This window comes from Rhincodon typus, chromosome 4 (genome assembly GCF_021869965.1).
Source record: "Rhincodon typus isolate 14 chromosome 4, sRhiTyp1.1, whole genome shotgun sequence".
In the NCBI taxonomy this organism is placed as follows: domain Eukaryota; kingdom Metazoa; phylum Chordata; class Chondrichthyes; order Orectolobiformes; family Rhincodontidae; genus Rhincodon; species Rhincodon typus.
In genome coordinates, this window is record NC_063335.1 from 92,758,688 (window position 1) to 92,775,711 (window position 17,024).

The 17,024-nt window shown below is 40.6% G+C and overlaps 1 protein-coding gene across 1 annotated transcript in view; it reads right to left on the bottom strand.

Moving 5' to 3' along the window:
• LOC109915135 (oxidative stress responsive kinase 1) overlaps positions 1-16,874 on the bottom strand; it is a 173,310-nt gene extending 156,436 nt beyond the window's left edge. Inside the window, exon 1 of the mRNA XM_048596170.1 lies at positions 16,637-16,874. Coding sequence (XP_048452127.1) covers positions 16,637-16,874 — 238 coding nt within the window. The remainder of the gene's footprint in view (positions 1-16,636) is intronic.
• Between the last annotated feature and the right edge of the window lie 150 nt (positions 16,875-17,024).

The window sequence follows — 17,024 nt, forward strand, 5'->3', positions numbered from 1 at the left end:
AATGCCTAAGCCGATTAAGAGTGTGTAGTGCAGGCTGACTGAGAAAACAAAATTGAAAGTCTACTAATTCTGCATCTTTAGTGCTTTCATCTACAACAGTCACACCAGGACAATACAGGCTAGGCAGGATTAAAGGCTGAGCAGTTTCCACTTTTGCTGTCTCCAATGTATCCTTAGCGTCTGTTACCAAAAGAAAGATCAGCAACTCGGGAACTTCCTGGATGTTTTAGTTCCATCAGCATATACTGTATATACTCGAGTAGAAGTTGAATTTTTTAGACTTTTTTAAGGTTAAATTTATAGGATTGACTATTACATGGATACTATTTTTGAGGGGCTGAAATTCATGCTACAGTCCAAAATACCATGTCATTAGCAGAAGCCCAATTGATCTCCTAAATGAATAAAGAAAAAAAAAACAACAAATTACAGTAATTACCAATACTTATGTGATCCAGCACCTTGAAAAATGCACAGGGCTGTGACAGGCATAATCGCTCATAGCATCACAGCTCATGAGAGTGTTTGCTTATTGGCAGCAGATAAGAACAAACAGTTCAATTATTCTGCCTGTAAATTAAAACCTGATTATTCTTTCACAAAGTAACATTGAATCTTTTCTGTTTGCCCCCATGTCCAAAAGCTCTCTGTCACTCCCAGTGAAACAGTAAGTCTGTAGATCCGATCTCTCACATTTACCGGGTTCGATCTTTTGAAACTCTGACAATGGAATGAAATCTAATGAAAACAAATCTGCTGTTAAAATACTACAGTATCCTGGAGTTGAAAACAAAATCCCACCAAACCTGGAAGACTGGATGGCAGCACTTTATCACCACCTGCAGGTCATTAACATATTACTGTTTGAAAATTAAAACACTGAATCCAATTTTCATCTCCATCATCAGAGTAAAGGTACACTTCAGGAAGGTTCTTTGACAGATGAGAACGAACACCATCCAGCACTTTACATAAAATCCAAATTATCTGTGAAGAACTAGGGTTGACTTTTACATAAGATATATGGAAAATTCAAGATTTTTAGCCAAAATAGGGGTCGACTTTTACCTGAGATAGAATTTTACTTGAGTATACTTGGTACTCATTGATAAGCCAACAACATAGAGTCATAGAAACAGACCTTCAGTCCAAATCGTTCATGGTGACCAGATATTATAAACTGATCTGGTCCCATTTGTCTGCGTTTGGCCTGCATGCCTTCCTATTCATGTAAACCCTTCCTATTCACGCACCCATCCAGAGGCCTTTAAAATGTTGTAATTGTAGGTGTGCCCTCCCCTTTCTCTGGCAGTTGGTTCCATATATGCACCATCCTCTGTGTGGAAAAAGTTACCCCTCTTGTCCCTTTTTAAATCTAGCTCCTCTCATCTTAAACCTGTGCCTTCTAGTTTTGCCCTCCCCTACCCTGGGAAAAAGACCTTGGCTATTCACCCTATCCATGCCCCTCGTGATTTTATAAACCTCTATATAAGGTCACCCGTCAGCCTCCAATGCTCGGGGGAGGAAAAAAGCCCGAGCCCATTCAGCCTGTCCCTATAGCTCAAACACTCCAATCCCAGCAACATCCTTGTAAATCTTTTCTGAACCCTTTCAAGTTTAACAACATCTTTCCAATAGCAGGAAGACCAGAGCTGAATGTGGTATTCTAAAGGTGGCCTGCCCAATGTCCTGTAGAAGCTGCAACATAATATCCCAATTCCTGTGCTCAATGTACTGGCCTATGCAGGCAAGCATGCCAGATATCTTCACCAGCCTGTCTACCTGAGACTCCACTTTCAAGGAACTGTGAACCTGCACTCCAAGGTCTCTTTGTTCAGCAACAGTCCTCAGGGCCCTACTATTAACTGTACAAGTCCTGCACTGATTTGCCTTAGCAAAATGCAACACCACACATTTATCTAAATGATACTTCATCTGCCACTCCTCAGCCCATTGGCCCATCTGATCGAGGTCCCATTGTACTCTGAAATAATCTTCTTCACTGCCCATTAAATCACCTATTGTGGTGTCATCTGCAAACTTAGTAACCATTCCTGCTATATTCACATCCACATCATTCATATAAATGATGAAAAACAGTGGAGCCAGCACCAGTCCTTGTGGCACGCCACTAGTCACAGATCTGCAGTCTGGAAAACGACCCTCCACCACCAATCTTGACCACCTTCAAGCCAATTTTGTATCCAGTTGGATGGATTCCATGTGATCTAACCTTGCTAACCAGTCTACCATGTGGAACCTTGTCGAATACTTTGCTGAAATCCATATAGACGACGTCTACTGCTCTGCCTTCAACTATATTATTGATCACTTCTTCAGAAAACTTAAGTTTAGTGAGACACGATTTCCCACGCACAAAGCCATGTTGACTATCCCTAATCAGTTCTTGCCTTTCCAAATGAATGTAAATCCTTTTCCTCAGAATTCCCTCAAACAACTTACCCATCATTGATATCAAGCTCAGCAGTCTGTAGTTCCCTGGCTATTCCTAAGCACCTTTCTTAAATAATGGCACCATATTTGCCAACCTCCAGTGTTCCAGCAGCTCACCTGTGGCTATCGATGAACAGCTATCTCAGCAAGAGGCCCAGCAATCTCTTCCCTAGCTTCTCACAAAGTTCTGGGATACACCTGATCAGATCCTGGGGATTTATCCACCTTTATGTTTTTTAGGACACCCAGCACTACCTCTTCTGTAATATTGACACTTTTCAAAGTATCACTATTTATTTTCCCAAGTTCTCCAGCTTCCATGTCTTTCTCCACAGTAAATACTGACGTGAAATACTCGTTTAGCATGTCATCCATCTCTTGTGGTTTCATGCATAAACGGTTTTACCGTTCTTTAAGGGGTCCTATTCTCTCCGTACTTACTCTTTTTCCCTTTTTGTAATTGTAGAACCTCTTTGGATTCTCCTTCACCCTATTTCTCAAAGATATCTCATGTCCCCTTTTCTCTCTCCTGGTTTCCCTCCAGTATACTCCTCTGCTGTGTATTTGTTTGGCCACATGCACCAGATGGATGATGGTTGTATAGCTCAAGACCTGTATTGTGAACCTGCTGTTGGGACATGTTCTTCTGGATGTCCATACCTCAGTTACAAGATCATCTGTATGTTTGAATGTTCATGATTTATTATTATTTAGAAACTCGTGTTTAAAGTACAAGAACAATTTATTGCTTCATGTTTTATTGTATTTCCATATTAATCCTTCACACATTCAAACTTGCAAAGTTCCCAAAGTGTGCTGCTCAGATTTTGGCACAGTACTAGTTGAAGCTGAGCCAGTGTTTTATACAATTTTTATCATAAATTTCTTCCTTTTACCCTATCTCACTTTATTAGCCATGAGCTACAACCTTCAGTGATGTATGAACCTGAACACCAGGTCCTTCAGCTCTTAGTAGCTCTACAGTAGTACCCTTCATATTGTTTCCCTATGTTCTTTTTACCAAATGAATTACACAACTTCTCTGAATTAAATTTCATCTGCCATTAATCTGTCTCTGGTTTATGCTATTCTCCTCACAAAACACAATACTTCTGTATCTTCTGAAAATTTTGCAACTGTACACCAAGGCCTAGCTGTTTGATATACGTCAGGAAGAACAAAGAGCCTGCAACTGACCACTGAGGAACTTCACAATAAACCTTCCTTCCGATCAAGAAATAGAACAGTGGTTCAATTGTTCTCTGTCACTTAGCAATGTATGTGGCTAATGTCATTTGTTTATTCCATGAACTAAACTTAAGGCAAATCTGTTAAACACCATTTTAGCAAAGTCTATGTACATAGCATCAATTGCATTGATGTTCTGAATCCTCCCTGTTACCTCATTAAAGAACTGAGATAGTCAAACATGACTTGCCCTTCAGCAATCCAGGCTGGTTCACCGTAATTAACTTGCATTCATCCTAGACACTGTTAGTTTTGTCTCAAATTGTTGGCCCAAAATTTCCAATCTGCATAGAGTCCCTGTTTCTGATTCAGATGCAAAGTCACCAACTTAGCTCTGGAGGAATTTTTCACATGAACTTCCAGGCCAAGAGCCATCCTAGTCAAAGCAGTGCAGTTGAGTCCAAGAATCCATATAGGCGATGATAGGCTAAATTGGTACTGAATCAATACCTTGTTTTACAGAGCAGATACCATATTTCACAGTTTAAAGTGCCTGTAACCACTTCGACCATTATTGAGAGTAGGTAAGTGTGTGAGGTAAGCAGAGGGGTGAATGATACCATGTAGGTTTGGGCGTAGGTGTTGCCTATGTGGTGAGGGCTAAGGACAGATCAGAAGTTTGGGGGCTATCATAGTGTTGAATGGGGTTATGGGGATTGAGGAGATTGTGTAGCAAAGTCAGGGGTTTGGGGTGTTGGTTGTAGTTGTCTAGTCCAGGGTGGATGGAAGGTAGGAGAGTCAGATTTAGAGGAGGGTCAGATGAGGGTTAGCCAGGTATTAGGTATCTGTTTTAGGGGGTGAGGGGAAGGGAATTAAGTAGGTGTTTGTGGATTGTGATGGGGAATGTCAGTTTTATTTTTTTTAAACCAGAGGTTAGAACAGGTTTGCATTTCCAACCTTTCCTGGCTAACTATCCAGCAAAGTAAGTCAGAACTATAGAATATCCATAGTTATAAGGAGAGGCTGGATAGGCTGGGACTTTTTTTTTCCACCTGGAGCATAGGTGGTTGAGGGATGACCTTTGAAGTTTATAAAATCATGAGGGGCTTAGATAAGGTGAATAGCAAATGTCATTTCCCTAGGCTACAGGTATTCAAAACTAGGGGGCGTAATTTTAAGTTGGGACAAAAAAGATTTAAAAGGGTCCTGAGGGGCAACTTTTTCACACAGGGTGGTTTGTATGTGTGGAGTGAACTGCCAGAGGAAGTCGTAGAGGCAGATACATTTACAACATTTAAAAGAATTTGGACATGAGTAGGAAAGGTTTAGAAGGATGTGGACAAAACGCAGACAAGTGGGACTAGTTCACTTTGGGAAAACTGGCCAGTATGGACAAGTTGGACCGAAGAGTCTCTTTCTGGAGTCTGACTCTGTGAAATTTGAGGACATTATTCTAGTTTCTGAGTGCTACCAGGGTATCTGGAAATTTGTTTATTTTACATGCATTTTAATGAGGTGGTTAAACCGTTGAGATGAACAGTTCAGTGTATTTGTGAGGAAAAAAAACAAACTGCAGCTGTCTAGCAACACAGACGAATATTACAGAACGTCAGAAACATCCCAAGCTCTATGTGTATGTGTGTGTTTGTGTACATAGCATTTAGTCAATGAGAAGAGATCCTTAACAGCACAGTGCTGTTCCTGCAGAACTGTCTCAAAGCAGTCAAGGATGGGGGGGGGGGAGAAAAAAAGTCCTAAGTTCCTGAAGAAATCAAAAGCAGAAAGCCACAGAAGGCATGAATTTAAGGAACCCATGTTTTATAAGTGAATGATGTTGCAGCACAAGTCAGAAATGGACATAATGAAAGAAAATGCAATGAGTAAATGCAGAAACTTTCTGAAAATAAACCATTTACACCCAGGCCAATTTAACACAGAGCTTTCAAGTGGAAACAGGATGACTCTTCACTGAGGCATCAATTTCTGTAAGGTTATTGTTGAGATAGATTGAAAATGTTGAATCTTTCTAGTATTTATAATAAGACTGTGTTTCAAATAATTCTTGTATAATGTAACAGTTGTTTGTTCTCTTTTATGCAATTAACTTTTCTGTTCCTTTGTTAAAGATACATTGGCAGCCTTTTATGAAAATATTCAGTAACTGACCATCATAATTCTTGTTTTTGCAATTTATTTACGGTCTATCAATCCAGGTTTCACTCTGGAATCTCCAGTATTATCATCAGCTGGGATCATTGCACAATGAAGATGTGGAAGTAACAGACATTGAAATTAACAACTGGAATATGGTCACTGATGACTGTGACTGCTGGAAGGCATTGGAAAAGGCAAGCTGAAACAAGAAGCTCACTGGTAACAGTCCAGAGAAAGTTCACTAGATTGATCCCAGATATGGAGGAACTGTCTTACGTTGAGTAGTTTGATCTTGTACTCATTGGAGTTTAGAAGAATAAGAGACAAACTTGTTGAAACATATAAAATTCTTAGAGGACTTGACAGAATAGATGTGAAAAGGTTGTTTCCCCTTGTGGGAGGGTCTAAGATCAGAGGACATAGTCTCAGAATAGAAGCTGTCCACCGAAGACAGATGAGGAGGAATTTTTCTCTGAGGGTAGTGAATTTGTGAAATTCTATACCTCAGAGGATAGCAGAGATAGGTTATATAAGATAATTGTATTCAAGGCTGAAACAGCAGATTTTAATCAGTAACAGAATAGGGAAAATGGAGGAAAGTGAGTTGAGAATTATCAGGAATGATGGTGCAGATTTGACAGGCTAAATGGCCTGCTTCTTCTCCTACATCTAATGGTTAGATAGTTGAAAGAGAGCCCAGTGAAAATAGCAGCACCTTCTCGGCTTACTTTCTTCTTTTGGAGTAAATGTAGCAGATACTGCTATGTCAGAATGAGGTCTGAGAACTATACCAGATGATCCTTTTTGAGCAATACTATACCAAAAAATAATGAGACTCTATGGAGAAGAAAGTAAATTTTAGAGATTTTGAAATTCTGATGGAATTTGATGAGGTAAACGAGAAAATATTGCCACCGGTCAGCAGGTTGAGAGGTAAAACTCTACAAACTTTACAATTGTATCAAGGACAAGTCCTAATAGTAAATATGTAGGGGGATTTTAGGACATGGAATACCTGATCAGAAACAGTGGTAGAAACAGAATCCACAATGGCTTTTAAAAATGGGAATAAGTATCTGAAAATAAATATTGAAAGGACATGGTGCATGAGTTGAATCACTTTTCCCTGAAGCAAACTTTGTTATGATATAATCAATAGTCTCTTTCTGAACTGTACAATTCTGCAAATACATATCTGGTTTTAGGTTAAAGTACAGTCCACACTGATGTATGTAATCTTCCCTACAAATTTTCAATAAATACAGACATACTTGATCTATCTTTTACTAAGTGATGCTAATTGTAAATCTTGTGCTGCATATGTAATTGATTGCTAATGTGGGGAATAGGAAGTAGCTGTAGAATCGCATGTTGAGTTGAAATACGTGATTGGAACATCAGAAAGGTAGTGTTTCTACGTTTTATAGTTGGTCCTGTCATTGATGTTAGTTTATTCCACATTGACTCATCAATGTGTTATGTCTGATGTGATCCTAGGTTATTCAGTGAAAGGAGTTTTGCCCCAAATCCAATCTTGAGAACTTTATAGGACAGTGTACAGGGATCTTCAGTTGTAATCAAATGAATTGTGTCACTTATCAGGAAATAACTTTTGTGAGATACTGGACACTTGGTTTTGTTTCAAAGCACAAATATCCCTTAAACTTATGAGCATAAAATTTCCATACATACACATCAAAAAATCTCTGAAATTTACTTTCTTCTCCATAGAGTCTCATTATTTTTTGGTATATTAGTGCTCAAAAAGGATCGTCTGGTATAGTTCTCAGACCTCATTCTGACGTAGCAGTATCTGCTACATTTATTCCAAAAGAAGATGTGCATAAACTTACACTTTTTCATTGTGTTTTGTTGCATTAAATTAAGTGTCAAAGAGCTAAAGAAGTCAGCAAATGGTTTCCAATAGTGTGCAGAACACTACCAGCATAAACATAAATTGAGATTGACTGAGTGTTGGATTGGAGACATTAACATCACACTTTGATTCCTTTATATAAGCTATGTACATGAACTGGAGTTAAGATGACACAGGGATGAGCATCAATTTCATTTCTAGTGAAAAATCAAGATTAAAGGTTGAGAAACATATTTAAAGAGTCCGCTTCCCTATAAATATGGGGAAAACACAGACCCCATCTCTCCAGTATCAGCAGAAGGAATTTTGATAAATTGTTAATTAAAAGTTGGATGGGTTCTGAATCTAAAGCCCCATAGCACTCTATAATTCAGATGACAGCTGTGATTCTTCCCGTCCTTAATTCTTGTTAATTTGGAGCAACGATCAGACACAAATTAGAGTGTACTCTGATAATTACTCCTAGCGATCAACAAACAGATGCTTAATGATGAATAAGAGAAATGTCTTTATGCCAGCACAACGGTTTGCCATAATTGTCATTTTTGTGAGGCAGCAATTCAGTTGCACTACTGCAGCTGGTGTTTACAAAATATAAATGCTTTTATTAAAGATTATGTCCATTTGAAGCAATATGAAAAAGACACTTGCATTTGATTTATTGCTGACACCTCCTTACAGAATTATGGACGGCTTTCATAAACTAAATTGGCAAAGGTCTTTAACTCTGCTTAGTGAGTTAGTAATCCCAAAATTGTGCCGTCGGGTATCAGCAAATAATGATAACCTCAGTAATTATTTGATATGGAGTGTGGTGATGTCGAGTGGCAGTTGCTTATAGAATGCAATGCATCAGCTTCCTAACTCCTCCATGCTTGTTTCCAACCTGTCTTTCAAGGTGGGAGACTCAGCACCGCCACCTGCCTCCACACCCAAAGTATTGTAGTTCGGGCCATTAATGACCCTGATATTCAATGACATTATCACCATCACTGAATTCCCTCACTATCAACATCCTGGGTTTCACTGACCAGAAACTGAACTGGATCAATCATATGAAGACTGACTTCAACAGAAGGTCAGAGGTTAGGAATCCTGCAATGAGTGACTCACCTGACGACTCAAAGCCTGTCCACCTACTACAAGGTACAAGTCAGGAGTGTAATGGAAAACTTACCACTTGGCTGAATGAGTGCAGCTTCAACAGTACTTGAAGCTTGATACCATCCAGAATAAACAAGCCCACTTAATTAGCACCACATCACCAACACTGTGGCACCAGTGTGTGTATCTACAAGATGCACTGCAATTATTCACCGAGGCTCCTTTAAACAGCATCTTCCAAATCTTCATGACCATGACTGTCTAGAAGGACAAAGGCTGCATATACATGGAACATAAGTTCCCCTCCAAGCCACTCACCATCCTGCTTTAGTACTATTCCTTCATTGTCTCAGGATTTTGATCCTGGAACGCTGTTCCTAACAATATTGTGGGTCACCCTTCAGCACTAGACTGTAGTGGTTCAAGAAGGCAGCTCACCACCACCTTCTCAAGGGCAAGTAGGGGTGGACAATAATTGCTGGTCCAGCCTGTGAAGCCCACACCACCTAAACAAATAAGAAACAAAAATGGCCAAATAAGTATCTCATTTTGTCTTCACTGGTATTTTACTCACAGCAAGAGGAGGCCTATGCCCTGTAGGTAGCTCAGCAGCTTTTATTATGTGAGCTGATCTTGTGTAAGGTGGAGTGATGTCTTTTCACGATCCCTACTACCCATTGCTTAGGTCACAACCTATCCTTTAATCCCATCTCCAGCCTTCAAAATGTGGTGTCCCAAGCTCATCGCCCCATTTCCAAGATCTACCTGCAAAGCCTAACTGATATCCTAAACATACCTTGAAGTCCAGCTTCATAATCTATTTTGCAGGCAATGCCTATAGTCCTATCAGGGACCATTGCTCAACCAGATTCTTCTGAACCCACAGAGCTACAAACCAATCTGATTGGCTGGCAGCACTTACAGATGCTCAGATGCAGGTGAAAGTCTCACTTTGAACCATCCTGGGTATTGTTGCTGAACAAAGAGATCTTGGAGTACAGGTTCATTGTTCCTTGAAAGTGGAGTCGCAGGTAGACTGGATAGAGAAGAAGGCGGATGGTATGCTTGCCTTAATTGGTCAGTGCAACTAGTATAGGAGTTGGGAGGTCATGTTGCGGCTGTACAGGACATTGGTTTGGCCACTTTTGGAAAACTGCGTTCAATTCTGGTCTCCCTGCTATAGGACGGATGCTGTGAAACTTGAAAGGGTGAAGAAAATAGTTACAAGCATGTCGCTAGGGTTGGAGGGTTTGAGCTATAGGGATTAATAGGCTGGGGCTATTTTCCTGGAGCATTGGAGGCTGAGGGTGACCTTAGAGGTTTATAAAATTATGAGGGGCATGGATAGGGTGAATAGCTAAGGTTCCCAGGGTGGGGGAGTCCAAAAATAGAGCGAATAGGTTTAAGGTGGGAGGGAGAAGATTTAAAAGTGTCCTAAAGGCCAACTTTTTCATGCAGAGGGTGGTGCATATAAGGAATGAGTTGCCAGAGGAAGTGATGGAGGCTGGTACAATTACAACATTTAAAAGGCATCTGGATGGATATATGAACAGGAAGGGTTTAGAGGGATATAGGCCAAATGCTGTCAAATGGGATTAGATTAATTTAGGATACCTGGTCAGCATGAGTTAGACCCCTGGGTCTGTTTCCATGCTGTATAGCCGTATGACTGTATATTGACACTGTCCCCATGGCGAAATGGCTCAAGGGCTGACAGCTTCTTGATGGCTGTGCTCCTGACTGATTTTTTTTTTGCGGATGGGGAATATGGTGTTTAATCTCTCAAGGCAACATGCTGGTCTTTACTATGAATTTACTGAAATGGTTCGTTGCAAGATAACCTCTGTCAGTGCCTCATGGTAAAAGTCAGAGGATGATGGCAAGTCACGATGCAGGTTAGTAAAGATTGCATTTCTATCCCAAACGGCGGCCTTTTCATACAAGAAAGAAGGAATAAAGTCACATGCATTTATCATGCACATTTTGAGTTCCCCAAATTACTCAATAAACACATTGCAGTTCTCAAAAAGTAGCAGTTTGTTATTCTTGTCAATGTCTGTAATATGCATTGCACACACAGTCTTTACATTGTATGGGGCTACCAATGGTCTGAGTTCACAGTGTCATTGTTGAACTAGGTGATTTTCTTTTCTTCCCTTCGTAGTGACATTTGTTGATTGCTATAAAACCCTGGTTAGGCCACACTTGGAATATTGTGTCGGTTCTGGTCGCCTCATTGTCGGAAGGATGTAGAAGCTTTAGAGAGAGTGCAGAGGAGATTTACCCGGATGCTGCCTGGACTGGAGGGTAGGATTTATGAGGAAAGTTTGAGGGACCTAGGGCTTTTCTCGTTGGAGCGAAGGAGGGTGAGAGGTGACTTGATAGAGGTGTACAAGATAATGAGAGGCATAGATAGAGTGGATAGCCAAAGACTTTTTCCCAGGGCGGAAATGACTATTACAAGGGGGCATAATTTTAATTTTATGGTGATTGGAGGAAGGTATAGGGAAGATGTCAGAGGTAGGTTCTTTACACAGAGAGTGGTGGGTGCGTGGAATGCGCTGCCGGCGGTGGTAGTGGAGTCAGATACATTAGGGACATTTAAGCGACTCTTGGATAGGTATATGGATGATAGTAAAATGTAGGGTATGCAGGGTAGTTTGATCTTAGAGTAGAATGATAGGTTGGCACAACGTCGTGGGCCAAAGGGCCTGTATTGTACTGTTCTATGTTCTAAGAAGTGGGCGGGGGGGGGAAGAAAACATGAGAAAAGAGTGAAAGAAAAATGGATGGAGCAGATGAGCTCTATCTGAAGTGTTCTACTCTGCTTCTGTCTTGGATTTTTTTTATATATGATGCAAACTTCGAAGAATAATGTACCTGACCTCCTAGGTGTCCATGTTCTACAACACTACCCAAGGCCCTTGGACATAGCAAGAAATAAAGATGCTGGAGTCAGAGTCAATACAGTGTGGAGTTGGAGAAACACAGCAGGTCAGGCAGCATCAGAGGAGCAGGCGATTTGACATTTCGGATTGGGACCCTTCATCAGGACTTGGGAGGGGGAAGTGAGCTGGGAAATAGAGGGAGGAGGGGTAGAGCGGGGGGAAGTTAGGTGGGATGGTGATAGGTGGATGCCGGTAGGGGTAATGGGGATTGGTCAGTGGGAAGGCTGGGGTGGATAGGTGGGAAAGAAAATGGACAGGTAGTGTTAGGTCAAGAAGGCATGGGTGAGAATGAGGGCTGGACATAGGATGAGGCCAGAGTGAGGAGGTTTTGAAACAGGTGAATTCTATGTTCAGGCCATCGGGCTGTAGGCTCCGAGGTGTTGTTCCTCCAGTTTGCCTGTGGCGTCATTGTGGCACTGGAGAAGGCCCAGCATGGATATTTCACTGTAGGAGGGGGAGTTGACAACCAGAAGGTGGTGTTGATTATAGCACACAGAGCACAGATGCTCCGCAAATTGGTCACCGAGTCTGCACTTGGTCTCACCAATCTAGAGGAGGCCACGTTGGGAGCAACGGATACAGTAGACCAAGTTGGAGGCTGGATAGGTGAACCCCTGTCGGATATGGAAAGTTTGTCTTGGGCCCTCATTTGAACCCAGTTGTCTATATCTAATATCATACTTTGTTTTGTTGTTGAGTAGAACCTCAATATCTTTATTTATCTATTGTTCTCTAATCCTGCCAGCCTTAACTTTCACTCTAACAGAAACATAATGACTGTGAACTCTCGTTATCACATTTATCCCACTTTAAAGACATCCCTTTACCTGCAAAGTGTACACCAGTCAATTTTTGACAGTTGCTGTCTCATACCATTTAAAAATTGCCTTACTCCAATTAAAAACTTTAATTTTTCTGCAAGTCTTATCCTTTTCCATAACTATTTAAAAACAAATAGGATTATGACCATTAGACCCAAAGTGTTCGCCTAATATCATTTCAATCACTTGCCCTTTCTTATTACCCAAGAGGTCAAGCTTTGCTCCTCCTCTAGTAGGAACATTTACATTTTACATTTTGATAAATTCTTCACCATCCAAACCTTTAACACTATTGTATTCCCAGTCAATATTTGGAAAATTAAAATCATCTACTATTACAACCTTATTATTCTTACATATATCTGAGATCTCTCTACGTATTTGTTCCTCAATTTTCCTCTGACTATGGGGGAGAGGGGTGGGGGTTTATGGTACATCCCATCAAGGTGATCATTCCTTTTGTATTTCTAATTTCACCCATATATTTTCAGTGGATGATTTTTCAGAAATATCTTCTCTAGTTACAGTAGTAATGTTTTCCTTAATCAAAAATGTGAACCTGCCCCCTCTCTTTCTATCCTTCCTACAGCATCTGAAATCCAGAACATTGAGCTGCCACTCCTGCCTATCCCTCAGCCAAGTTTCTGTAATAGCTATGACATCCCAATCCCATGTTCCCAAACATGCCTGAGTTCATCAGCCTTATCTGTAAGACCCCTTGTGTTGAAATAAATGCAATTTAATTCTTCAGAGTTACTTCGTTCTCTGACTTGCTCTTGTCTCTCTTTTCTAATTAACTTGTTCTTTTCAGATTCAAAACCATCCTCATCTATCTATTTACTCTGCTACTCACGATCTTTCCACCTGCCCTCTCTAATAGTTTACCTTAATAGAATTAGCAAATCTTCCCGCTAGGATATTTGTCCCTTTCCAGTACAAGTGAAACCCATCCTATTGAACAGGTCTTTTCTGCCCCAGAAGAGATCCCAAAGATCCAAGAACCCGAATCCCTGAACATTTACATTGCCTTCTTGGCCATTGATTTATCTGCTTTTTCCTTTTATTCTTTCCCTCATTCAAGCTTGGCACCGGAAGTAAACCAGAGATTACTACTTCTGAGGTTCTGGTTTTTACTCTTCTACCTAACCTCTTATTCACTCTATAAAGCGTTAATCTTTTCCTTAACTAACTCATTCTTACCAATGTGTACAATAACTTTCAGTTTCTTATTCTCCTTGAATAATATGCTTCAAACATTTTCAGACGTCCTTAATCCTGGCACCATGAAAGCAACATACCATCCTAGATTCACGCTCACTGCCACAGAATCTCCTGTCTGTGCCCTTGACAGGCGAGTCTCCTGTAACAAGTCTTCTAAATATTGTAAAACCCTGTCTAACATAAGATTCAATCTTAGAGCCCAAGATCAAACTGCCTCTTCTGTTTTTCTCTGAGACACTATCCTTTTCAACAGTACCCAAAACTGTTTGAGAGAGGAATAGCCACAGGGGACTTCTGAGCTACCTTCTTACTTTTCCTGAGTCACCTATCTGTCTGACTGTTCCTGCTGTGTAATTACTTCTCAAAATCTACTAGCCATCTAACTCTGTTTCTTGTATGCCCTCAATGACATTAAGCCTAAAAACAAGCAGCTTACAATAGTGGAGATAACAAGATGCAGAGCTGGATGAACACAGCAGGCCAAGCAGCATCATAGGAGCAGGAAGGCTGACGTTTCGGGCCTAGACCCTTCATCAGCTTACAATAGTACCTTTTATAAATAAAAATAAACTACCTTTCCTTACCCAAAGAATTAATATTAAGCATGCAAAAACTAAATGTAAAAAAAACATAAATTTTAAATAAAATCAACCACTTAGCTGAACAATAGAATTAAAAATGACTCCTCAAGTGGTCCAGCAGCCAACTTTCAATCTTATGACACAAAAAGAATCTCACCAGAGCTGTCCATGTGTAGGCTTCCTCAAAAGGTCCATTGACAGAACTCCATTTGAGAAAAATCTCTCAGTTTTTTTAGGTTTTTTTTGCATTTTTGACTATATAAGAACCAAAAATGAATCAAAATAAAAATGTTATACTGGAAATGTACTGGCTGTAAGAAATTTAGAAGTAAGATATGTGTAGGTTTTTCTAAAAATTCTGTTAACACACTGAGGGAAAAAAAATCAAGTATTTTCTTGACTATAAAGGAATGAAAGAAATCTTATTTTACCACGGAAATGTAATGACTGTAAGAAATCTAAAAGTAAATCTAGAAATAAGCCTGCAATCTCAGGAGCAGCTGCGAGATCCACTCTACTCTCAGTCCACCATTTTAGAACCTAGGGTAGTTGAAGATTTTTGCATTTCCAGGTTGTATCAGCATAACTTCAATGGTTGGCATGAGAGAGAGAGAGATCTCTTCAGAGCTTTATTTAGATCCTTTGAGTCGATGCACACTCTTAGCTTTACAGGTTGTTCCATTGCTACTATGCTGTTCGTACTATCTGTAGGAGTTGTCACTTTCTTGGTTACTACTTCTTCCAGCTGTTCTACCTTGTCTTTCATACTGGCCTTGCAGGCACCTGGAAAGTTCCTCAACAGTTGCTGAATTAGTCTTATACTCCTATCTAGTTTGAAATGATATTCTCCAGGATAACATCCTAACCTTAAACACATTGATTTGATTTAATTTATAAATGTCACATGTACCTACATACAGTGAAAAGTTTTGTTTTGTGTGCAGTAAAGACATCATCATACAAAGTGCATAAAGGTAATAGAACAGAGCAAAGAATACAATGTTACAGATGCAGAAAAGGTGTGTAAAGAGCGAGGGCAATATTAAATTTGAAATTTGAGAGGTCCATCTAATAACAACGGAGCAGAAGCTGTTCTTTAACATTGGTATGTGTGTTTAAGTTTTTGTATCATCTACTCAAAGGAAGAGGTTGAAAGAGATTATAATCAGAATGGGAGGGGTCTTTAATTATATTGGCTGCTTTTCCAAGACAGTGAGAAGTATAGATGGAGTCAATGGATGGAAGGTTGGCTTGCATGATGGACTGGGCTGTGTTCACAACTCTCTGTAGTTTCTTACGGTCCTGGAAGAGCAGTTGCCATACCAAGCTGTGATGCGTCCAATAGAATGCTTTCTATGGTGCATCTATAAAGATCGGTAGGAGCCTTTACAGATGCGCCGAATTTCCTTAGTTCCCTGAGCAAGTGGAGGCATTGTTGTGCTTTCTTGACTGTTGCATCAATGTGGGTGGAACAGGACAGATTGTTGGTGATCATCACTCCTAGGAATTTAACATTTTCAACCATCTCCACCTCAGCTCCATTAATATAGATAGGGCATTCCTTCTACCTTTCATTTTGCTAATGTTGGGGGAGAGATTGTCATCTTTACACCATGCCACCAGGCATTTTATCTCTTTCCTGTATTCTGACTTGTCATTGATTGAGATCCAGCCTACAACAGTCGTGTCGTCGGTGAACTTATAGATGGTATTAGGATGAAATTTGGCCACACAACTGTGAATGTACAGGGTGTATAGTAAGGGGCTGAGTACACACCTTTGTGGGGTGCTGATATTGAGGATTGTCACAGAGGAAGCGCTGTTGCCTATTCTCACTGATTCCGGTCTGTGGGTCAGGAAATTGAGGATCCAGCTGCACATGGCGGAGCAGAGACATAGGTCTCGGAATTTTGAGATTAGTTAGGTTTCAATTATCGTGTTGAAGGCAGAACTGTAGTCAATGAGTAGGAGCCTGATGTAGTTTTGCTTGTTTTACAGATGTTCCAGGAATGTGTGGAAGGCCCGGGAGATGGCCTCTGCAGTGGACCTGTTGTGATGATAGCTGAATTGTAAGGGATCAAGGCAGGTTGGGATGCTAGAGTTGATATGAGCCATGACTAACCACTCGAAGCACTTCATAATTATGGAGATCAGAGCCACCTGGCAGTAGTCATCGAGGCATGCTGCATGAGTTTTCTTTCGTACTGGGATGATGGTGGTCTTCTTGAGGCAGAGGGGGACTTCAGATCATAGTAAGGAGAGGTTAAAGATGTCAGCCAACACTCCTACCACCTGGTGTATAGCCAGGGACTCCATCTGGGTAAGCCGCTTTCTGTGTGTTCACTCTCAAAAAGGCCGATCTGATGTCTGCAGCAGTGACGGAGGGAACAGGTGCCTCCGAGGCTGTCGGGGCAGGTGACACCATTTCACTGACCTTCTGTTCGAAACAAGCATAAGATGCATTGAGCGTATCAGGGAGGGATGTATTTTTGTTCACTGTTCTGTTCTGCTTCGCTTTGTAGCCCATCACGTTATGTAGGACATTGTTCTACTTCTCTGGGTTCTAATCTACTGTCAGTTGTTTAGTGTATGCCAAGTTGCAAAATTCTTTTTTGACATATTGAGCGTTACCAGTCCAGTCTTTAAGACTTGCTGTAGCTGAGATGAGTGGCTTTTG